The sequence below is a fragment of the Phocoena phocoena genome, chromosome 8 (assembly GCF_963924675.1).
Source record: "Phocoena phocoena chromosome 8, mPhoPho1.1, whole genome shotgun sequence".
Taxonomy (NCBI): domain Eukaryota; kingdom Metazoa; phylum Chordata; class Mammalia; order Artiodactyla; family Phocoenidae; genus Phocoena; species Phocoena phocoena.
Genome location: NC_089226.1, coordinates 71,724,223 through 71,747,790, shown reverse-complemented (window position 1 = coordinate 71,747,790; position 23,568 = coordinate 71,724,223). Strand labels below are relative to the sequence as shown.

At 51.4% G+C, this 23,568-nt stretch overlaps 1 protein-coding gene across 2 annotated transcripts in view; it reads left to right on the top strand.

Annotated features, from left to right (window-relative positions):
• USH1C (USH1 protein network component harmonin) overlaps positions 1-23,568 on the top strand; it is a 52,509-nt gene that overhangs the window by 13,116 nt on the left and 15,825 nt on the right. The window contains exons 4-18 of one of the 2 annotated variants that reach the window (XM_065881332.1): positions 3,615-3,723; positions 3,850-3,874; positions 4,067-4,124; positions 4,415-4,509; positions 6,236-6,320; positions 7,247-7,306; positions 7,467-7,523; positions 7,829-7,971; positions 9,014-9,079; positions 9,448-9,572; positions 13,915-13,964; positions 16,926-17,078; positions 18,431-18,547; positions 19,086-19,571; positions 22,853-22,972. In XM_065881332.1, the coding sequence (XP_065737404.1) occupies positions 3,615-3,723; positions 3,850-3,874; positions 4,067-4,124; positions 4,415-4,509; positions 6,236-6,320; positions 7,247-7,306; positions 7,467-7,523; positions 7,829-7,971; positions 9,014-9,079; positions 9,448-9,572; positions 13,915-13,964; positions 16,926-17,078; positions 18,431-18,547; positions 19,086-19,571; positions 22,853-22,972 (1,749 nt within the window). Of the gene's footprint in view, positions 1-3,614; positions 3,724-3,849; positions 3,875-4,066; positions 4,125-4,414; positions 4,510-6,235; positions 6,321-7,246; positions 7,307-7,466; positions 7,524-7,828; positions 7,972-9,013; positions 9,080-9,447; positions 9,573-12,732; positions 12,807-13,914; positions 13,965-16,925; positions 17,079-18,430; positions 18,548-19,085; positions 19,572-22,852; positions 22,973-23,568 lie in introns of both variants that reach the window. The other variant, XM_065881333.1, reaches the window with a different exon arrangement.

Sequence of the window (23,568 nt, the reverse complement as noted above, 5' to 3'; positions counted from 1 at the left end):
ACATGGTCACCTCGCCCTTCTGAGCCTTTGGGAGAGGAAAAGGGTGACGTATCCTGACAGATTGTTCTCAGGCCTATAGAAGTCTGGCTGCAGGCACTTGTCTGTTTTTTTTCTTCTTTCAATTTTAATTGGAGTATAGTTGATTTACACTGTTGTCTTAGTTTCAGGTGTACAGCAAAGTGAATCAGTTACACATATACATGCATCCACTCCTTTTTAGATTCCTTTCCCATATAGGCCATTATAGAGTATTGGGTAGAGTTCCCTGTGCTGTACAGTATGTCCTTATCTATTTTGTATATAGTAGTGTGTTGCCTGTTTTCTTGAGTGGAGCTGAGAACCTGGCTCCCAGCTGTCGCTGCCCCTGCTGCACTGCACCCCACCTCCCTTATGTCTGAAGGAAGAGCATAATTACGTCCTGACACCTGAAGTTCTGGACACATAGCCTTCTCCCTGGAAGGGAAAAGGAAATACTGGCATCGTGCAGTGCTTCAGAGCATAGACTCTGGAGCTGGAATGTCCTGGCTTTGCTATTCATTAGCTGTGTGACTTTGGTGAAATTACTTAACCCCCTGCCTCAGTTTCCTCATCTGTAAAATGGGATGATGATACTACTACTACCTCATCAGGTTGTTAGGCGGGAATAAATGAATTCATATTACAAAGTACTTGTATCAGTATCTGGCTCATAAATGCTGTGTGTTAGTTTGCAGAAAACAACATGCATTTTATGCTCCCAGAATATATATGATTTGTTTGTGTTTGCTTAAGGAAACACACACACACACACACACACACACACACACACACACACAATGAAAAGCAGTTACTTGTTGGAGGGGGAACTGGAGTGGATGGGGGATAAGGTGAGATGGAGTCATTTAAGGCTACGTCTTTTAATATTATTTGGCTTTTGAATCATATGAATGTACTATTTTTTTCTAAATTCTTTTTATTGAAGTATAGTTGATTTACAATGTGTTAATTACTGCTGTACAGCAAAGTGACTCAGTCATAAACATATATACATTCTTTTTCATATTCTTTTCCATTATGGTTTATCACTGGATATTGGATATAGTTCCCTGTGCTGTACAATAGGACCTTGTTGTTTATCCATTCTATATATACCAGTTCATGCTGTGTGTTTGTTAAGCAAGCAGAGAGGGAGATTTAATAAACACCTATAATGTGCCAGGTAACATGTTGACAGCCAGTTCTCATTGTATGCCTGGGCTTTCTCATCCCCATTTTACAGAGTTGATAGAAGATCAGGGACTTGACTAGAGTCACACAGCCAGTAAGTGGCAAAGCCAGGATTTGAACCTGGGTCTCCTGACTGCCAAGTCCAGGGATCTCTCTTCAGCACCCCAGGGGCCCCTCCCTTGGGGTCGCCACGCCTCAGTGTCTGGGCAGAGATGGGCAGACCTCCAGGTCTCGCTCCTGCCAGAGCTCAGAGCTGTGTTTTTATATGTCCAGACAGAAGAGGCCCTCCCACCCCTGCCCAGAGCTTCCAGCATGTTTGTTACCAGCATCCCAATCTGGGCTGCCAAGCCAGGGGCTTCAGGGGCCCTGACGACTAATGGTACAAGACACCGTGGAGTGGGAGGTGGAAACTGGGAGCTGACAGACATCGCTTTGTTCTAAATCCCTGTCTCACGGCTCACTGGCAGCGTCTGAAATTTCAGCCCCTTCATTATTCCTCTCCTGTGCCACACATTTTCCAGCCCAGAAACACAGCCAGAGAAAAAAACATAATGAGCTCTTCTCTTGGCGTCAGCTGAGCCCTCTTTTTTTTCCAGGGTGAGGTCTCCTCCTAGGACAAGCATTTCTCAATGATTCCTCCATGATTGGGGGCATCAGGGCATTTTAATGAAACTTAGACTTTTACCTTCCTGCCTGTTTCTCAGGCTTATGAATTATCAACCCTTTCTCGGGTTAACGGGCTCATCTCTCCTTTGTGCCGCTGTCCCTCAGATCGTCATTTCACTGTTGCCCTTGCACAAAGGGCCTTTTGCAGGGCTCCACGCGGGAGCGAGAGGGAGAGGAAAGCCAATCCTGCAAGCTGAGCCGGGGGTTGTGTGGGAATCATTCCACTGGGGTCCCGGGCAGGTTCCCTTTTGGAACAACACAGGGAGCTTCACTCAGAGCAGCTTGGGGAAAACATCTGCATCCATTCACCTGTCTGGGTGGGGTTCATGTTTCTGGGGAGATCGCATGTCTGAGGGTGGGGGAGGGGCACGTTCAGATACAGCCTGGCCCAACTGAAGGTCCCGTTGATTTGACCTGTGAGACTGGGCCCCGAGTGGGGGGCTTGGACCCAGCCCTGGGACTCCTCCATCTCTGCACTTGTGCCCCTACTGGAGTTATTTTAGATTTTTGTCCAAGTGTATCCTGTCTGAACCTACATCCTCTGCCCTGCACAACTTGCTGTATAGTCCAAGGCTAGAGAATAATCTGTGTGCCTTGGTTGTCCCAGCTGTAAAATGGACAGAGTTATCCCTGCCTTTCCTATGGGACTTGAGGGCTCTGTCAGGTGGCAAGGATCCAGAGAGGACAGGACACAGGGAACTGCAGCCAAGCTTGGCCAGAGTCCCTTCTTTTCTGCTTCCAGACACCCAAGAGACAACACTTGTCTGTCAGGGAGCCCTGATGTCAAATCTCAGCAACACTCTTCACTAGCTGGATGACCTTGAGCAAGTCACCTCACCTCTCTGAGCCTCAGTTTCCTCATCTGATTAACAGACACGCAGAGTTGTTGTGAAGAACTGCTGCAAGGAGGCCATCCAGCCATTCTCCTTCCATGAGAAGGCCCCAGAAACCTAGAGGGGTCCTTAGTGACCACCCCCCTCCCGCCCCTGTGGCACCTCTTTGAGCCCCTTGCCAGACCACTGAGAAGGCGGGGGTCTGGGTCCAGGTGTGGAAGGGAAGTGTTCAGGTGACAATAGGGAGAAGGTGACTCTGGGGGTTGTTGTAAAGGGTAGGTGTTGGCCCAGAGGACCCCTCAGAGGCTATGTGCCCACCCAGCCCCCAGACCTCACTGAGAGTCAAGCTGCGTCCCCTACACTTACTAACAAGTCTCTAAAGGGTCAGCATGTGTGGTGTGAGGTAGGCCGCCAGCTGACCTGCCCTGGCCTCAGGCTGGAGAGGGTCGGGTCATCCACGATCCAGTCCCTGCTCTATAGCTAATGACTGTGACTGTGGACAAAACATCACCTCCTGGGCCTCAGTTTCAACTGATGTCTGAGGATCCTTCCAGCCCCGTAGTTATTAAATGGGGAGCTTCAGGACTGATCCCCAGGGCCAAGGTGCTCAGAGGACAAAGGCCAGGGAAAAGCTGCTTGAATCTTGTTGGAGGGTCGCCCTTCGCATGAATTCCAGAACCTGATGGTGCCCCAGTGGGTGGAAGGGACAGAGTGAGGGTACAGAATCCTGACTTCTCCTCCCAGCTCTGCTACCCGCTCTCTGTGCCCCTCGCCCCCATCTTGGTTCCCCCATCTGTAAAATGGGCAGAAAGACTCCTGGAGAGCAGGCCAGGAGTATCTGGCCATGAGCCTGCCCAGCTGCCCGATGCTTCCTCACCCTGGTGCGTCTTCTCTCTGCCTGTGGTTAAGGTAGGGGACGAGATCGTCCGGATCAATGGGTATTCCATCGCCTCCTGCACCCATGAGGAGGTCATCAACCTCATCCGCACCAAGAAGACTGTGTCCATCAAAGTGAGACGTGAGTGAGGCCAGAGCACGGGGGTGCTGACGGTGGGGCAGGGTGGGGCACCTGGTGGTACCCAGCTCCTAGGGGAGGAAGGGAGGGCAGAGGAGCCATCCTAACCCCCATACCTTTCTCCCCCAGACATCGGCCTGATCCCTGTGAAGAGGTGAGCAGGACCCTCCTCTGCAGGCAGACTCCTCCCTATGGGCTCAGGGTCCTGGATCAGCCTGGGGTCTGGCCAGCACTGCCCCTGGGCCAGTGATGGTGCAGGCTTCAGATGGGGAAGATTTGGATTTGGGGCCTGGTGCTTCAAACATCTCTCCCTAATGACCCGCCTTCTACTTTCCCCTGCCATCAGCTCTCCCGATGAGCCCCTCAAATGGCAGTATGTGGATCAGTTTGTGTCGGAATCTGGGGTAAGGGTCAGGACCGCCGGTGATGGGGGCTGGATGGGCTGGATGGGGTAGCTGGTCCTGAAGGAAGGCCTTCTCTAGGGATGTGTCTTCAGGGGCTTCATATAGGCCCCTAGCACATCCAGAATGCCCCTGTGGGTGGTGGCCCAGCTGGTATAGACACACACTCCCAGGGACAAAATGGCAGTCGGGCTCATGTGGGGACAGCATTGCTCGCCCCGAAGGCCTTATGAGCACAAGAGGCCCCTTGCACAATGCGGACACCCGGTGACCTTATCGTCTCCCTCCCTCAGGGTGGGCAGACCAGCCTGGGCTCCCCCAGCAGTCAGGAAAACAAGGAGAAGAAGGTCTTCATCAGCCTGGTGGGCTCCCGGGGCCTTGGCTGCAGGTGGGTGGCAGGTACGCCCTGGGGCTCACTCATGGCCAGCAGACCCCAAAAGGTCCCTCACACCACTCCCCTTCCTCACTGCTGCTTCTGAGGAGATTTTTGTCCACTAGCAATGACACTTCTTGGTGCTTGATTTCCCCTCTGAGCTTCACAACAGCCCTGTAGGGCCAGAGGGACAGCTCTAACAGGCCCATTTTACAGAGGAGGAAACTGAGGCCCAAAGGCAGAGCCATATTCCTTTGGTGGGCCCTCAAGTCATGCAAAAGGAACCTGTCAAGCTGATCATGTCTGTCACAGTTCCCTTCTCACTTATTACCTTGTGGCTTCCTTAGGAGGCAGCCAGGGAGTTGCAAACAGGCATTGGGTCTCATGGGGCATTCTTGTTAAGCACACAGATACTGCAGTTAGAGATCTAGGCCCTGCTGTGCCACCTATGAGCTCTAGAACCTTGGACAAGTTACTTAACCACCCTGACCCTCAGTTTCTTTTATTTATTTGTTTGTTTGTTTGTTTTGGTTGCTTGTTTGTTTGTCTTGGTTGCATCAGGTCTTCGTTGCAGCAGGTGGGCTCCTTAGTTGCAGCTCGCCAGCTCCTTAGTTGTGGCACGTGGACTCCTTAGTTGTGGCATGCGAATTCTTAGTTGCGGCATGCATGTGGGATCTAGTTCCCTGACCAGGGATCAAATCCGGGCTCCCTGCATTGGGAGCACAGAGTCCTAACCACTGTGCCACCAGGGAAGTCCCCTCAGTTTCTTTCTCTATAAATCAGCAGTAATAATCCCCATATCACAAGGCTGTTGTGAGGAAGAGTGAGATGACAGAATGAAGTACCAAGCCTAGTGCCTGGCAGGTAGTAAGCAGTTCGTAAATATTAGCTATTATTATTTGTCTTTTTTTTTTTTTGACCGCACCACGAGGCTTGTGCGATCCTAGTTCCCCGACCAGAGATTGAATCTGGGCCCTCGGCAGCGAAAGCACAGAGTCCTAACCACTGGACCACCAGGGAATTCCCTAAGTTATTCTTCTTATTTCCATTCCATCACATTTCTGACAAGCATAAGTGATTTAAAAAAAAAAGTCCCTCCTTTCTAAGAAATTATAGCTTAATATAGAAGCCAACCACATAAACAGTTCCAGTATTGAGGGACTCTGTCACGGAGCTGCATTCTGGGTCAGGCGTGGCAAATAAGTTTTCCATCCTGTGCTCTCTCTAGTCAGTTAGTGGTGGCTGCCCTGGAGTACTATTTTGAAAAGAACTTTAATGCTGTATCTAGGCGTAGGTGGAAAAGAGTGTTGCGATTGATTAGTGATATCTGCCACAGATCTGGGAGGGGAGATTAACAAACAGTACAAGTGCCATCCTTGCTGTAGGTGTTTTAGGAGCACAGGGAAGGGAGCAACCAGCTTAGTCAGGGGATAGAATAAGGAGATTGGTTAAAACCTTGTAGAGGAGATAACATTTGAGAGTTGAGGAATGCATAGGAAAATGCTAGAAAGAGAGAAGAAACAGCATATGCAATAGGTTGGATGAGACGTTGGGTAGGGGGAATTAGACGTAGCTTTCTGTTGGTAGTTGCCACAGGGAAATGAGGCTGAACAGGTAGATGACAGAGGGCTTGGGTACTGAGCTCATGCGTGACCTGGACACACAGGCATGGGGGCCGGTCATTGAAAATGAGCCAGCACTGAAGAGCAGAGGCCCACCTGATCTTCCGAATCTCCCACAGCATTTCCAGCGGCCCCATCCAGAAACCTGGCATCTTCATCAGCCACGTGAAGCCTGGCTCCCTGTCTGCTGAGGTGGGGCTGGAGGTGAGTGACCCTGGGCCTGCCCCAGTGGGGCCCCTGTGGGGCGCAGGGTCAGACTGTGATCGCACAGGGATGGAGCACGTGCTTTCCCACACAGCCCTCTCTCAACACTCACTGGCTGATGATTCCTACTAACCCCCAAAGGGAAGGCTTCACAGAGGGGGTGACATTTGAGCCTTTCTCCAGCCCTTCTCCAGCTCTGAGAACCTTTGGTCCTGAGCTTGGGATGTAGTAATAATAATCAGAATTGACATTCATTGAGCGTTAACTGGATTGGACATTGTTCTAAGCCCTTTAAAATGTATGAGAACTCTGAAAATTAGGTACTATCGTTAGCCTCATTTCACAGATGAGGAAACTGAGAGCCAGAGAAAGATCTTTCCAAGATCATGTACGTAGTATGGCAGGGCTGGGATTCAAACCTAGGTGGTCTGATTCCAGAGCTAGATAGAACTCTTAATCTCATCTTTGGACAAGTTATTCCCTCTTTCTCTGCTTCAGTTTCCTATCCTGTAAAATGGGGGTACTAGCCTTCCTTCTGGGGTCATTGTGTAGATTAAATGTATTAATACATATGCTTAGAACTGTGTCTGGTACATACTGAGGGATCGATTAACGTTAGCTATGATACTAGTTATTATTATGACTCCACACAGAATCTACTGTATGAGAAGCTTAAAGGCTCCTAAGTCTACAAACTGAGTTTTTAAAGCAAATGTCGTAAATTCAGCCAAAGTAATGAACTTCTAAAGGTGTAATATTTGACAACTGATGAAAGAGATATGGGGTGGAGGAGCCCTGGGAGGACCCTATTGGAACTCTGCTCTTTCGGAAGAGTTGAGGTACAGCTACTTGAAGACCCAACGTCTGATGCTGGCCTCCAGGGGGAGCTCTTCCAACATGCTGATCCCTCTCCATTTCTCCACCAGCCAGGGGACCAGATTGTCGAAGTCAATGGCATCGACTTCTCCAACCTGGACCACAAGGAGGTGAGATGTGGGTTTTTCACCTTCTGGCTGTGATCCTCTCTGCTGTCCTCTTCTCACCTACGTCCCCCTTGCCACAATGTCTGAAACCTTCTGTGCTCTCCAGAGGCCTCAACTACTCTGATCTGTCAGGTCTCAGCTGACTATCTGCCTGTCCCCACAGGCCGTGAACGTGCTGAAGAGTAGCCGCAGCCTGACCATCTCCGTCGTAGCTGGAGCTGTAAGTCCAGAACGAGCTGGTGGGGGCCCCGTGACCCCTGACCTGCAGCCCAGCTGCTCAGACCCCTGATCTCTGCCACACACTCGTGGGAAAGGCCAAGGGGTCTCCTTCCCTGAAGCTCTGATAGCAGCTGGGGAGGATTTCTGCCCAGCCAGAAGCTTGGGTCAGACAGAGCAGGAGCCACAATGCCTGACATGGGGGGCCACGGAGATGAGAAGGCAACCCAAATCTTGGCCCTCAAACTCTGGCAGTGGACTTCTAGGTTCCCAGGGGACTGAGCAAGGCGCCTCTTTTCTCCCCATGAGGGCCGGGAGCTGTTCATGACAGACCGGGAGCGGCTGGCAGAGTTCCGGCAGCGCGAGCTGCAGCGACAGGAGCTTCTGATGCAGAAGCGGCTGGCGATGGAATCCAACAAGATCCTCCGGGAGCAGCAGGAGATGGAGCGGCAGTGAGTGTGGCCAGCCAGGAGGCCACTGCCCTGCCCTCCCAGACCACTGTACCATCCCACCCGCCTTTCTTCCTGCCCACTGCATCCTGAGCTGACTTTATTCTCTCCCTCGAGGCCTGTCTTCAGACCAGATGGGCTCAGTGATGCTCAGTGGAAGCATCCCCTGCCTCCAGACCACGAGGCTCCTCCTCCCTCCTTGCCAAGGAAAGCCCTTGATTTCCAAGACCCAGGAATATGGAAAATGAGGATGCTACTAGCAATAACTAACATTTGTCAAGTACCAACCATGTGGCTGGCGTTGTATTAGGGCCTTGTTTACGTTCCTCAACTGAATTCCCATAATAGCCCTGGGAGATAGATGGTATTAACCCATTTTATAGGTGAGGAGACTGAGACTCAGAGAGGTTACACCACTTGTGTCCAAAGTCAGACATGGCTAAGCTGTGGAATTCATACCCAGGCAGTTTGGCTGCCCCATCTATGGTGATAAGAACTACCCCCCACCAACCCCAGAGTGGCGGGGATGATGACTGAGAGAATTCATAAGTCAAAAACTATTGTCAAGATCCCAATCCAGATACATTCTATGAGCATAATAAGAATTTGGGAAAGGAAAGTGGACAGGATCTTTCCACCTCTCCCATCACAGAATTTGCCTGAAGAACCACCCTGGGTGGTACCTCTGCCCTTTACTCTGGCCTTGCTTAGCAGCCCCGGCTTTGCCTCTGGGAGGACCTCACTCAGTCAGTCACTTTATGCTGGTGTTTAGAGGTGGCTGCATGGCATGTGGCCTGCACTGAACTGCCTCCAGTCTCCCGCAGTGCAGAATCTCTGCTCAGCAGTGCCAGACGAAACCACACAAGAGCACAGGATCCAGACTTTTCTGGACCCTCTTTCCCAGCATCCAAATTTGGTCCAGGCATCCTTGGAAAGGAGCCTGGAAGAAATATTTAAAACTTTTCTCAAATCAGAGATTAGCTGCAAGGAAGAGTTAACTTCTCTGACATAGATTCCAACATGCCAACTTGCATTTGTGTTTCAGAAGGAAAAAGGAAATTGCCCAGAAGGCAGCAGAGGAAAATGAGAGATACCGGAAGGAGATGGAACAGTGAGTGCCTTGGCCCCATGTGTCTGCACACACATGTCTGTGCGTGGACGTGAGTGTACTCGAAGGAGTGCGGCCCCAGAGGCCACCTCCAGGCCCAGTTTACCTGGCCCTCTTGTCCCCCTGGCGGACTGTCCCTTATTTGTAGTCATTCCATAATCCTAGTAAAACCCATCATATTAGGGTAACTGGAATACAGTCTTGTAACTGTCAGGGTGGCATTCACACCTGATTTAGAATACAAGTGCCAGGGACTCGTTTTCGTCACAGCTACAACCACGTGGCTTCTCCCCAGGCTGGTTGGCGTTCCCCAATAGGCAGAAGGCAGGCCTGCAAAGGTTCTGACTCCAGTCACAGGCGTCTTATTTCAGGATCGTGGAGGAGGAAGAGAATTTTAAGAAGCAGTGGGAAGAAGACTGGGGCTCAAAGGAACAGCTCCTGTCGCCTAAAACCATCACCACCGAGTTGCACCCAGTACCCCTTCGCAAGCCAAAGTGTATGTATCATGTGCCAGGGGAGAGGGGGCTTCCTTCTGGGGCCTGGGGATGTCTAGACAAAGATAGAGGTCTCCCGCCACTCACCACCACCTGCCCAGGTGAATAGGCCATGGCTGTCTCTTCATGGAGGGGTGGCCAAGTGCCAGGTGCTGTCTGCCAGGGCATTGGGATGGTTGGGATCTGCCTGTCCTCCTTGTGCTGGGGGCCGGCTGCCAGGCTCTCCCCCATGACACAGACTCAGGCATGTGCCCTTGGACTTCTGAAGAGGGGCTGGAGAGCTGTGGCAAAAGCCAACTGCTGATGGGATTATCATCCTAGTATTTCAGGTGTTGTGTCCTCCTCTTGCCCGGTTCTGAATTGGGGCTGGGGTAAAACAGCAAGAAAGAGGGCAAGGGGCTCACGTGAGAGAAGGACTCTGGTGGTCCAAGGCTGGTGAGCAATTGCGGGAGGAGCTTACCGAAGTGCCCCTACCACCTGCATCCCTGTGTGTGGACTGCAGTCACGCCACTCCGAGGATGGAGCCGGGGAGAGAACTGTGTGACCCTCCCAGGCACCAAACTGCAGCCATCCTTGGGCCTCAGCAACCTCTGCCCTTCCCATCTCCTTTCTTCCTCTGTCCTGTGTTCCCACGTCCACTCGCAGTCCAGGCCCCCACCATGTGCTCCCCCGTGCACCTGCTCTCCACCCCAACTCCCAGGCTGTCATGTCTCTTCAAGGGGCAGCTCACACCACCAGGGCAGGGTTGGGGGCTCAGTCTCAGTGCTTCTTCAGTGGGGTAGTGGTGGGGAGCCAGGAGCCAGGCAGCTTGGGGGGCCGTGGCAATCACAGGTCCGGGATGCCTGGTTGGGCCTTTACTCGCTGACTTTACAGCTGTTTCGATTTGTACTTGACACAAGGCAGATTCTACTCCAGCTGACTGTGCTCAGCCGACCTTGGACCCTCCCGATATGAGGCAAATCTGCACCCAAGAACCAAGGTTCCCCCACTTCCCCTGTGCAGCAGCCATTTGGGATCCTGTGATGGGGTCCGGACAGCTTTGGCCCCAACTTTGAATCATACTCGAGCCCTAGAGGGACATCAACTTGCCAACCCAGGCCACTTGGGTCAACAAGAGGCGCAGGGCATCTGGATGGTTCCACGTCACCCCTCCCTGGTGCAGGGCAAGCATCTCCCAGCACATTTCTTGCTGGAACCGGGGCAATGTCATCTTGGGTCCTCTCCGAAGGACAAAGCACTTTCTCATCAGCCGCCCCCATGACATTCGGTATGAGTTGAGGATGTGGCCAGAGCTAGATTCCCGGCGAATAATCTGTGCTTTAGACAGGTAGCTAATTTGCTCTTCGGAGTGAAATAGGAGCTTCCGAAAGAGAGAGATCGATTTTAATTGCTTCTCATGAAAGTAATCCTAGTCAATTTAGTACCTTCCTAGAAATTGGGTTTTGGCCTCAAAGCAAACACACTCTCTCAGGAACTGTAAAAAATAAAAGTCCTTTCTCTAGCTATTTATTCAGTGCTTTTCAACCAAATCAAGCTTCTTGAATAAAAGGAGCAAAAACTTTCCCTTTGCTGGAGATATAAATGTCTTCTAAGGGAACGGGAGGAAGCAAGTGATTGAGGACCAGGCTCTGCCGGCCTGAGCTGAGGTAGCCAGGCCACCGCCATCCATTTGCATCTGCGTTGGCAGTTTATTTTTACTTTGGAGATTAGGCAGGAAGTGCAGGAAGGCCTCTGAGCCAGCTCAGTTCCCACCTTTTCCCCATTCCTCGGAGGCTGGAATGGTCTCTGCCTTTTAGGGCCGACAGGCCAGACTGCAGCCAGCCCCTCCCTGACCACTCTTCAATCTGGGGGTCCAGTCAGCTGACAGGTTCTACCTGACTCAGGTGTCTTGTGCCTGTGTGGAGCCAGCATTTTTGAACAGACAGGAGAGAGTGTGAAGCATCTCTTGCCTGGAAAATGAAGCCACTCATCCTAATGATCAGGGGGGACTGACTGTTCCCCTCCCCGCCTGCTTCCCAGGGGCTCTGCCTGCCTACCCATGACCGACCTCAACATTACCCTGAGCCCTCAAAGCCAGGACGTACAGTCACAGAGGCCCCAGAATAGCTTTCCTTAGCAAAAGCAAAAGGGGGCAGAGGGGTAATTAAGGTTCCCAGGGCTGGAGGGAGGCTTGAAAGATAAGAAGTTTAAATAAGAGCTTTCCAGCCTTCTCATCAAGGACCCCATCTATTAGCCCCCAATCCCATTAGACCCCATGGTTTGGAAGTTGAGTTTTTTCTTACTACACTAGTAAGTAATCATTTATATTCACTTACTATAAGTAGCGAGTACTTACACTAGTAAGTAATCATTTATATTCACTTACTATAAGTAGTTTTATTAAGTAGTCCCTCTTGTTAGCAAGAAAGCATCAATGTTCCATTGTTGAGTAAATATAAACCGAGCCCAAAGCAAAGGAACTTACGTATAGCCTTTTCATAGGTTAATAGGCCAGCTCTTCTAATTAATATTTTGAAATATTAATAAGCAGCTCATAGCAGACTCAAACACTACTTTCCAGGGCCCCAGGGAGGCCAGAGTCCAGGTTAGAAATCACTGGAAAGGACAGTTTGCTATTCTCCACATTAGGTCAGAATTCATGTCTTTCTAAGCACACGTGCCCCTTTTACCCCTTGGGACCTCCTCACCTACTCAGGATCCCAAACTTCTGTCTGCTGCCCACACACACAGTTCTGACATTCCCTGGGGACCCAGAGCTCCAAGGGTGATGAGAAGAAGCTGGGAGGATCTGTTTCCCATTGCAAGCCCTTGGCATCAAATGTGTATAATACTCAGATACTCCTGTCATCAGTACTGCACCTCCTATTTCAACCAAACACCCTGCAAAATGGTTCTCATGCTGCTGTCAGATCAGAGGCCCCTGTTGTGAGCCCATTTTACAGATGGAGAAATGAGAACTACCAAGGTTGAAAGCACTGCACGCACCATCCCAGAGCAAGAAACCTTTGCTCTGGATTCCTGAGCCCTGTTCTCGCCCCTGACCTCCCAGCTCTCCCGTGGAGTAAGCTGGTCACAGGCCCCCAGGCACCCCCAAGCACCTCTGGCTTCTTGATCTCCCAAGTCCTTCTTGGTTCACCAACTTCCTCCTCTTTTCCCGGGTAGATGATCTGGGAGTGGACCCCGAGTTTGACCCAGCAGATGACCTGGACGGAGGCACGGAAAAGCAGGGAGAGCAGGTTTGCTGCCCCCGCTTCGCTCCCTGGCCTTGCTGCTCTGTTTGCCCTGCCCGCCTCCTCCTGCCAGCCCTGCAGACACCCAGCTCTGAGGGTCCAATATGCGGTAGGGACTCCTGGAGTCCGGGAAGCTCCTCCAAGCCCCGGCTTGGTCCAAGCACTGCACACAATACCTTAAGGACAAGACTCACGGCCAGGCTGAAATGTCAGCTGGAACTGCTGGTTCAGATATTTAATACTACCCAAGCCTAAGTTCTTTCTCTGCTGCTCTGGCCTCTCCCCCAAGACTCCCTAGACCTCCCCAACATCCAGCCACTAAGAGGATAGTGCTGGGTCTAGCAGGGGGCTTTCTAGATCCTGTTCCAGAGCTCAGGCTGGTCAAGGGTGGGTAATTAAGCCATCACTTCTGGCCAGGGAGCTTCAGCCTTGAGGTATTAGCCCATCCGTCATGCTGTTGCCTGGGGAAGGCAGGGGGCTGGTGATCTGGCCTGGGTGGGGATATGCTTTTCTGGGGGCAGATCTCCTGCCCACTGCTGCTTGAGCGCCCTTCCCCGAGCTGACCCTGCCAGAGCCTTCTCTTTCGCCGTTGAAAGCAGAGGACGTGGCCTGCTCTGTGAGACAAGACCGTTTTGTTCTGTCTGACAGTCGTTCTAGGCAGAGACCCAGGCTCCCTTTTGTTTCGGGTTGTTTCTTGGATGGAGGAACCTGACGCCGGTCAGGAGAGGCCTTGTTCAATGGGGCTTTGTGTTTGCAGACTGTGGCTGTGATGGGGAAAAGCTCATCCTTCTACAAGGGGCTTTCTCTTTGACTTTCTGGCACTGACTTCTGAAGCCAGTGTCCTGGGGGGGGGGGGGGGCAGCTGACAGTGGCCCGGAGCCTGGGAATCGGGCCCTTTCTCAGGTGGTCTTGGGCCTGCTTTACAACCCAGGTCAGGCCAGGTAAGTGGAGAGTCAGACAGAGGGTGCGGTTCTGCTGTTGAATTTGCCGAGGCTGTTCTTCATCTCACAAAGCCGCGAGTTCCTTGGGAACCCAACTCCTCCTGGCTGCTGCCCATGGATGCTCTGGCTGAGCTGAACTGCATCTCATTGCTTTGTTCTCTGTGTTCTTATAGCCTTTGGATGGTTTTATCGCTACGATGGCAAATTCCCAACCATCCGGAAGGTAGGCCAGGACTGGGTGCTGTTTGCTGCTGAGTTTGCCGTTGGTTTTGACCTTTTCCAAACATTGTTTTTTCTCCTGTCGTCTCTCAACAGTGTGACCGCCTGTTCACTAGGGGGGCTAACCCTGTCTGTGCCTCTCTGTCAGACTGATGTCAGATGGCAGGGCGCTGTCACAGCGGCATCGTGGGGGAGGTATTCATGGGCTGAGACCTTCCCAGGCACTGCTGGGTCAGCACCAGCCCCACTGGGCACGGGACAGGGCAGAGCCATGGCAGGAAACTTCTGCTCTGTTTCTCTGTCAAGTAGAACCAGAGGCCAAGACCAGAAGCCAAGGTCAGACAGTGAAAAATCAAGTTGGGTGCAGGTTATGAGACATGCACACAGAGGATTTTATTTGAAAAAATAATAAAAGGAGATGTACAGGTAAAATCTTTTCCAGGCACTAATAACTAGATAAATGTAAAAGAACTAGCGTCTCCCCCACACACACCTCCCATCAGAAATCATGTCACTCGAAAATCACTCTTGGTGAATAGGAAAGCTTATTTTCCTCTATTCATTAGTCCAGTCATTCCAGAAATAGCTGGTATTTTGGTTTTCATTTCATTTCCAAAAGAGAGAAAAATTGCATCTAGGTAGAAGCAAGAGCAGCACATCCACCCCATCTGCCTCTCCTCTCAGTCTGGGCCAGAAGGAATATCTGCCATGAATTTAACTGACAGCTAAAGGACAACAGAATCATGTCCCTCATGCTGGCTCTGAAAATCTATTGACATTTTTTCTAGAGTCATGTGAGATGCTTTGTCTCCCAGCAGCTGGAGCGAAGTCCCCAGGTAATACAAGTGGCCCTCTATGGCCGTGATCAGCAATGAACAAAATTCCCCTTATTTGAAAAGATAACTATTCAGTGTCTTCTTGAGCCCTCTGGGTCTCAAGGCGCCCAGGTCTGTGACCTCACAAAGTCTATTCCAGCGCCTGAAGGATTCATGTTTCTGACTGAATCCTTTCCCCAGGACGGCTTGAGTAAATCACGGAGACCAACCCTACTTGTAGGAGCCCGCCATCTGGCAGGGCAGGCAGATTCACACACAGCTAAGTAACATGTATGGAGAAGGCTAGTGTGTGATCAGTAAGCAATGCTATGGGGCAGCTTGCCTTTCTGCATCAGTAAGCAGGTACTTTTTTCTTGGAGATGGGACAGAAACTGTCATATCTGCCTGCCCCACCCAGGAGCCCTAGCTCTAAAATCTTAACACTGGTGGTTTTCTTTAAACTAGTAGAATGGCCATGCCTATTATGATGCTCCCTGTGAGAGGCCGTGCCCTTAGTCTAGCAAGCTGCCATTGGGTAGAATGTTTCTGGCTCCTCTTGGGGAATTGTCTGAATTGATAATATGATAGTAGGGATTCATCTATCAACTGAGCTGAGAGTCTAGTGAACAGGGTAGGAAGGAATCAAGCAGAACTCTGAAGTAGTGAAAAACATTTTCTCAAGTGGCTCACAGACTGCTCTGGGGGTGAGTCCCCATATCCTAGATGGGGAACCATCTCCAAAGCACCTGTGCACAGAGGTGGGGGTAGTCTTTAGGAGGGGAGGCAGAATGACTCGGTCACATGTCCATAATGACCCATCATGCCCCTCCAGCTGTGGACAAAGTTGTGTGTCCATTGCTGGAAAACTCAATTCCTCCTTCCTGGCTTTGGATGCTGGGATGATTCAGGAATTCTGAGAGTAGGCCCCAGGAAGCCTTGTGGGTTTGGGGGTGAGCTCAATGAACGTGCAGGCCTCCTCCTTCCCCAGAGTGTTGACTCTCTCTGCTGGCCCCTGTCCTCCATGCTGTGTGATGGGGTCTGACGCTCCCCCCTACCATGCTCCATTGCCCCCAGCTCATCAGAGCACCGTGGGGAAATTCACGTCCAAACTCTGGCGCCACCACTTACTAGATGTTTGACGTCCAGCAAGGGACTTCACCTTTCTGAACCTCGGCTCTTCATCAGAAGGGGTATAATATGTATTTATGAGATAATCAACTTTTAATCCCTTGGCACATAGGTAGTCCATAAATCTTAATTTTCTTCATTCCTTACTCCCTGGCTTCCCTGCAAGCCCATGGGAGAAGCAACCAGGAAGGCAGACGTTGTGGTCTAATTCAAACAGGAAAAAGAAGTCTGTTTGCCCTGCATCTCCTTCCCCCAGTCCTCTTCAACCCTGACGGCCAGTGAAGAGCAGTTAGGCCATCCTCCCTACCTTCTCCTGCCCACCATCTCCCAGTCCTGTAGTTTCTGTCTGGTCCTCAGTTCGGGAGCCTAGTTCAGAGGGAACAGTGGATTTGGACTTTCCAGCATGAAATGGTCTGGAGTTTAAGCATCAGGACAAAACCTGATGTCCCTGGCTCTGGGCTCCCAGGTCGGAGGTTGACACCCTTCTCCTCTAGCTCAGGACAGGGGATCTGTCCCAGATTTTCTCTAGAATCTACCAAGATGCACCTGTGATGTCTGAACATCCAGTTGTTGGAGAAGGCATATGCCCAGATACTAAGAAATAAATACAATGCTTTTTAAAATACAGCGCTTTGAAGCTCACAAAGCTCTTTCATAGATGTTATTTCATTGGCTGTGAATGGCAAACCTGTGGGGTAGGTATTTCCCCCATTTTGGAGATGAGATAAACCAGGCCCAGAGAGGTTAAGGAACTTAACCAAGGTTACACAGCTTGTTAGTGAACTAGTAAGCCAGTTCTTCTGGCTGGCACAGGGAAATGTGTCTCACTCTGTGATGGGTAGCAGCGTCCTGCCTGTCCTTAACCTTAATGCCCAGTGTGGTGGGGCAGAGCTAGGGGAGGGGCTCACTGTGGGGTGGTTGCCTGCTGTTGTCTGAAGACTGAATGCCCTGTTTGCTGTGCTGTGCCAGTGTCAACACTACCTTGTAACCCTTGTCTTATAAACAATGCCACATCTGCTCAGAAAGGAAAGGATAAGAAGAAAGCCAAGTATGATAGCCTTCAGGAGTTGAGAAAGAATAAGAAGGAACTGGAATTTGAGCAAAAGCTTTACAAAGAGAAAGAGGAAATGCTAGAGAAGGAAAAGCAACTGAAGATCAACCGGCTGGCCCAGGAGGTATGTGTCCTGCTCCCAGGCCTGGTGAGCTTTCCTGGGGCAGTTTGGTTGGTCCCCACCACGCTCTCAGGGAACCAGATGGAGTTGCTCTTCCCAAATGCAGTCCAAGGATGGAGTGAGCCTGACCTCCTCCCCAGGCTGGAGAGTGACATCTTCCTACCTACCCAGAGTCATCTGAGACTAGCCTCTGGCTTAGTGTATGTTTGGGATCGAGACGGGCCCGCTTGCTCAGGGGCTGGCCTCTCTACCCAGATTGTAGGTCTCGGGTTAGCCTCTACACAGGTGGCTAGAGATTTGAGTCTGTCCTCTACTCCCACCACCCCCAACCAGAGTATGAGCCCAAGGCTAGGCCGCTCCACCCTCCGTGTGGCTGTGAGGCTGCCCTCCCTGCTCAGGGTTTGAGTCGGAGGCTAACCCTCTGTTCAGCTATAGATCTGAAGTTAGCCTTCTACCCACCTGTCATTAGATCTGTGTCAGTTTGACAGTTAGACAACCCCCTCCCCAACCCAGGTTATGAATCCAAGACCCATTTTCCCCTATCTGCCTTGTGTCTGAGGGTATGGGTCTGAAGCTAACCCATTTAGGCAGGTGGGGGGTCTGAGGTTATCCCCCAATTAATCAGGCTGTGAGTTTGAGGCTGCTCCCATCAACATGAGATGTGTCTGAAACCTCTAGACCTCTTCAACCCCGGAATATATCTAAGGCTGTCCCCTTCAAGACATGTCAAAAGTAGTCTTCCAGCATAAGTAATTGCTATTTCCTAGGTAACTCCCTAGCTGTTGGAGATATTAACTGGTTTTGCTTCTCTTTAATGCTTCCATGAATCAGAATGCCAAACTGATTAGATTACAAATCCAGAGAAGTCCTGAAAAATGTGAAGTGCATTAGATCTCTCATTAGGAGCAAATTAGCTAAAAGATTAAAGATAAAATTGAGCTTGTGCTCCTGAGGACGAGGTGGCCTGGAGGGGAGATGAAAAAGAGTACAGTTGAACTCTTGGGAGGTGCTGAGAGCCTATAAAAGGACCATACTTGGAGAATCATAAGAGCCTCAGGGTTGGTGGGGATCCTAGGGGCCAGCTAATCCCACACAATGCACGAGCTCCTTCTCGGATTTTGTCTACACCTGCCTGTTAGCTAGCCCAACACCCTAACACCCCTTCCCCCTTATCTCCACCTCCTCTGGGGCCAGGTGGAACAAGCCTGGGGCTTTTTCTAGGTAATTGACACACCCAACAATTCTCTGGGTTTTTTAAAGAAGTGCTTCTGTTCTACTGATTTGAGTGTGCCGCCCACATGTGACTCAAGTGTGCCCTCTGTCCTCTCCCATTTTGCGCCGGTCTTGGGTCCCAGGTATCGGAGACAGAGCGGGAAGACCTTGAGGAATCGGAAAAGATTCAATATTGGGTGGAAAGGCTCTGTCAGACGCGCCTTGAGCAGATTTCCTCTGCTGATACTGAGATTTCAGAGGTAACGGAGCCCTTCTTTCCACATAGACCCACCCTGGGGACAGCGGGAGGCAAGATGGCCACTGGCAAGCTTCACTGTCCAGGGCTGCCAACCAGCCCACTCCCCCTTCCTCTCTTGAGGAGGGGGGCATATCTGTATTTCTGGGATTATCTCCAGAGTGACCACTAAGTCCCAGCTCATCTGAGATGATCCCGGTTAGGCCTGTTGTCCTGGCATAACTACTCAGATGTCCTTTTCACTGTCAAGTGTGTTCCAGTTTAGATGACTATTGGTCATCTAATTGGTCATCTAATGGATTATATGGTCGCCTTCTTACCACCCACATAACTTGGGGCTCCCCTGCATTTGGGCACTCCCTACTGGCCACCTCGTATGGGATCAGCTGGGCACCCAGGTGGCAGAGAAGTGACACCCCCATGGTTCTGGTTTGAGGGTGGTGGGTCTTCAGCAGCAAGAGAAATAAATAGATGAGCATTATACTCGATGTATTGTGAAGTGGGGCACTAAGCAGTTACAGAACTTCCTTGCAACCCCCCAGATGACCACAGGGCTCCCGCCTTCCCTGCCTTCTGTGTCTCCCCTGGTCCCACCCCTGAGACGCTTCGCAGGTGGGCTGCACCTCCACACCACTGACCTGGATGACATCCCCTTGGACATGTTCCACTATCCCCCCAAGACTGCTTCTGCCTTGCCTGTGATGCCCCACCCTCCACCCTGCAACCCACCCCCCAAGGTCCCCGCGCCCCCTGTCCTTCCCTCATCAGGCCACGTGAGTGCCTCATCCTCACCCTGGGTGCAACGCACTCCACCCCCCATTCCCATCCCTCCCCCACCATCCATTCCTACGCAAGACCTCACTCCTACCCGCCCACTGCCCTCGGCACTGGAAGAGGCACTAGGCAACCACCCCTTCCGCGCTGGGGAGACAGGCAATCCAGCAGCAGAGGACTGGGAGGCAAAGAACCACAGTGGGAAGCCGGCCAGCTCTCCCGTCCCTGAACGGAGCTTCCCACCCACCCCAAAGGTACTACCTCTGTTCTGCATGCTATGCTGGGAATCAGGAAGAGTGGGCCGGGCTGCTGTTTCCCAAGTCCTCCTCTGTTCCTGTGAGTGGAGACGGGAAGAAGCATCCCCCCACCCCCTTTTCCAAGAACAAGCTCCCCAGCCTGCATGTTGTGGATGTCCTGCATGTGTGTGGTTTCTGCTGATTTTGAAGTGCTGTATTGTATGGTGAATTGCCTGTGATACTTGGGATGAGCAACATTGTATCAGTGTTGATTGCTCTCTCTTTGTTCCACTTGGCTAGTATGGGCTGGTAACATTCAATGTAGTATTTGCAAGGCTGTGTTAATGAAGAGCCAGAGCTCTATTTCCATGACAGCCAGTTGTTTCTTGATATTAGCTCAGAAAGCCTTAAATATGGGAAATGAATTCTCTGTTTAACAGGGGAAAGGGGGGATGGGAAGCAGAGGAGCAGTATTAGGCTCTGTAAATGAGGGGATAACACTGTCCAGTAATTAGGGCATCACTGTGCCATTTTCTATGGCACTAGCCAACTGCGTTAGCTTGAAGCACAATGCCCATAAATTTCTGGCCAGCTTCCAGCTACAGAAAAAATGAAAATGGATAGTTCCTAGAAAGCTCCAAATTTACTACTAAAAGATTAGGGATCTTTTTCTTGGATGTCAGCAGGGAGAACAGTGATCATTCTCAAAAAGACGTGTTTCTCACTAATTGTTCTTAACCCAAAGGCTAAGAGGCGATCCCCAAGGAAGAGATGGAGCTTTGATCCTTTGGAGGGAAAAACAAAATATTTCTCTGCTCCAGTAGCTGTGAGGCTAAGACTCCAGTCAGAACTACAGCAGCGCATGTCAGCGAAGGGTGGGGATTTGGGGGGAGGGTAGTCAGTGGTTCCCGATCAGTTGTTTTTATTAACCTTTCCTGCATGGATTTGAGTTCCTGCATGAAGTACAGAATAAGCATCTCAGGGCATTCAGGGGCGCTTGGGGGAAGGAATGTGGGAATGAAGAAAGTGCCAGGTGCTGACGAGGCTGCAGCTACCAGCAGGGCACTCTCGGAGGGACTCCCCGGTGGGGTCCTGAGCCCCGAGCCCTGGCAGAGAGAAGTCTGTCTGTTCCAAGGATGTCTGGCCCCAGAGCCCAGGCAGTGCAGTTTGCCGGGGCTGCGTTAGCCTGGCAAAGAGGCCCACATCCTTCTTGTGAGTGGCCCCCACCAAGAGGGGCAGCAGCTTTCCCTCAACAAATTCAACTCAGTAATCAATTGGGCACCTTCCGTGTGCTTCCGTGTGTGGGAGTGGGAAGCTGTGCTGAAGCGGACACAGAGGCAATTGGCACACCTGTGCTCTCCAGGACTTTGCTCTCTGAAGGATTAGTGGCTGACCAGGCAGGATTCAGCTATAAAATTGGCACGGGCTAGGTGCTGTGGGAGGGATTCATTCTAATGGGAAGTTGAAGGCGCCTCTGTAGAGCTGAGCCTTGAGGGATGGTGATACATGGAGGATGGGAGAAGGGCATTGCAGGTGCAGGGGACATAACGATGACAGGAAGGAACTACCCAGGTTTGAATCCTGGCTCAGTCACTGGCTAGATGACTTTAGGCATGCATTATTTCATCTACCCGAACCTAGGTATCCTTGTCCGTAAAATGGGAATGCTGACGGCACCTACTTATGACATGGATCAAATGAGTTAATACATGAATTCATTCTAAGTTAATACTTGGGAGAGTGGCAGGCACATAGGAGGTGCTCAATAGACATTACCTATGCTCAGTGACAGATCAGGGTACAAGACAATTTGGGTGAAGCTGCAAACGTGAAGTCGGAGGTAAACTGCAACCTTTTGAGTCAGGGTCAAGATTCAAAAACAGGGTCCAACTTTCTTGGATTTCCCCAGGCATCACGAAGTTCCCACTGTTAGTTCCTGATCAGAGCAGAGAGAAGGTTAAAAGAGACTCTCCCCACACAAGGAGCCTCTGAAGAACTGGACCCTAAATCTCTTAAGTGACATCAAAGCCAGTGTTGTCCCTGATGCGGGGGCTAGGGGTCAGCTGTTTTGGTTAGCTTCATCCTGCTCGCGTCAGCACTTTGGCCCATGCACCGCTGACCCTGCCCAACCTTCTCCTCCCTGCATGCTACTGGCGAGTGGTCATCAGTGCTGCAGTAGGACGTGTGGACCATCACACATCTGCACAGTCAGCCCCGCTGCCAGCAGGTCTCAGGTGGTGGAAACAAACACCTGTGTCAGGTCGGCACCTGTGCCTGCCACACAGGCACGTGCCAGGGGAAGGTTTTGAGAGCCACGTGTACTCCCAGGCACTGCCCCATACACCCACCATAATACTGAGTCATTCGTTTACTCAGGTATCATGTTTAATGAGCACCTACTATATGCCAGACACCGTGCTGGGCACTAGAGAACCACCACAAAATAGGCAGCCCAGTCCCTGTCTGAGACTGTCTGGTGGAAGGACAGACAAGTAAGCAGGAAACTCCCACACTACCAGGGCAGATGAGGGAAGCACAGGTGCTATGTTGAGGGGAGCGGGTGGAGAGGAAAAGCTCAAGGAATGGTCCCCAAAGGTGGTGATACCCAAGCTAACACCTGGGCAGGTAAAAAACCCTCAAGGCAAGAAAACCGGGCATTTTGGAGGCTCCAGTTAGGCAGTGTGAGAAGGGCGAGGAGTGAGGGATGAGGCTGCCAAGGAAAGTAGAGAAGCCCATGGGGGTCGAGCCAAGGAGTTTAGTGGTCAGTGCGGACCCATGAAGGGTTTGGGGCAGGGCTGTGACCCGATTTGTCTTGCCCAAGATGATCAAGTGGGTTAGAGCAAAGCAGACGTGTTGCATCAGCTCTCCCGGATGCCGCACTTACTGGTCCTCCCTCCCAAACCCCCACCTCTGTGCCCACCCACCAGGGACAGCAGATGCTGCATGCGCAGTCCGGGAACTGCAACTGTCTCCTTTGGGAGAGAGGAAGCTGGATGGCACCCGTGGCCACTGAGAGAGAGCCTTGAAAGTATCCTCTGACTGACAGTGCCTGCTGGCGCCCCCTAGCAGGCTCTGGCTCAAGTCCCTGATTCCTCAGGACCACCCAATAGTTTCTGTGGCCTCAGGACACACTGTGGCCAATGGACTTCTTGTCCCCGTCCCTAGGACATCCGGCAGGGTGAACTGACCAGGCTGGCTCAGTGCATGGTGTGAATTTGCCTGTGTGTCAAAGTGCTGTGGTTGGCCTGGGCCACCTGGGCCATGACCTCACAAAGTCTCTCTTTAAACTAACCCCATAGACATTTTGCCCAAGCCCACAGCCTCCACGAGGCCCTGGCGTGTCCACCATCTCCAAACCTGTCATGGTCCACCAGGAGCCCAACTTCATCTACAGGCCAGCTGTGAAATCCGAGGTCCTGGTAAGCCCCTTGGGTCCCCTCCAGGGCATCTCCGGAGGAGCAGACATGCACTGTCTCCCCTAGCTGCTACTGCCTCTAGAGCGAGGTGGGATACAAACTCACATGAGATGCCATCTTGTCACCTTCTCATTAGCCAAGAGGTGAATCCACATAGGTATAAGTGGATGTTGCCACAGCCAGAGAAATGCCTGTTTCTCACTTGACCAAACAGCTTAGAGCGCCATCTAGAAGTAATAATATGGTTCCTATTGTTAGCCCTGTTTAACACTTGAGGAAACCGAGCTTAGAGAGGTTAAGTAGGTTGTCCAAGGCAGAGCCAGGACTGACAATTTACTCCAGTCTTTCAGACTCCGAAGCCCAAACTCCTACGTACTTGCCATTTTGTCAAAACCTACAGGGATTCCAGTTGCCCTGGCCTGCGCCCCTAAGGCCTGTCGTGGATCACCCTCAGATGGGGAACTGGCCAAAGCAGATCCACTTCCCTTCTCCACTTCCTGTCTCACTCCTCACTAAGGCTGGGAATGTGGGGTGTGGCCCTGAGCGGGGGGAGGGTCTGCCCACCCCCAGTCACCCAGGGCTGAGCAAGCTGGGACTCA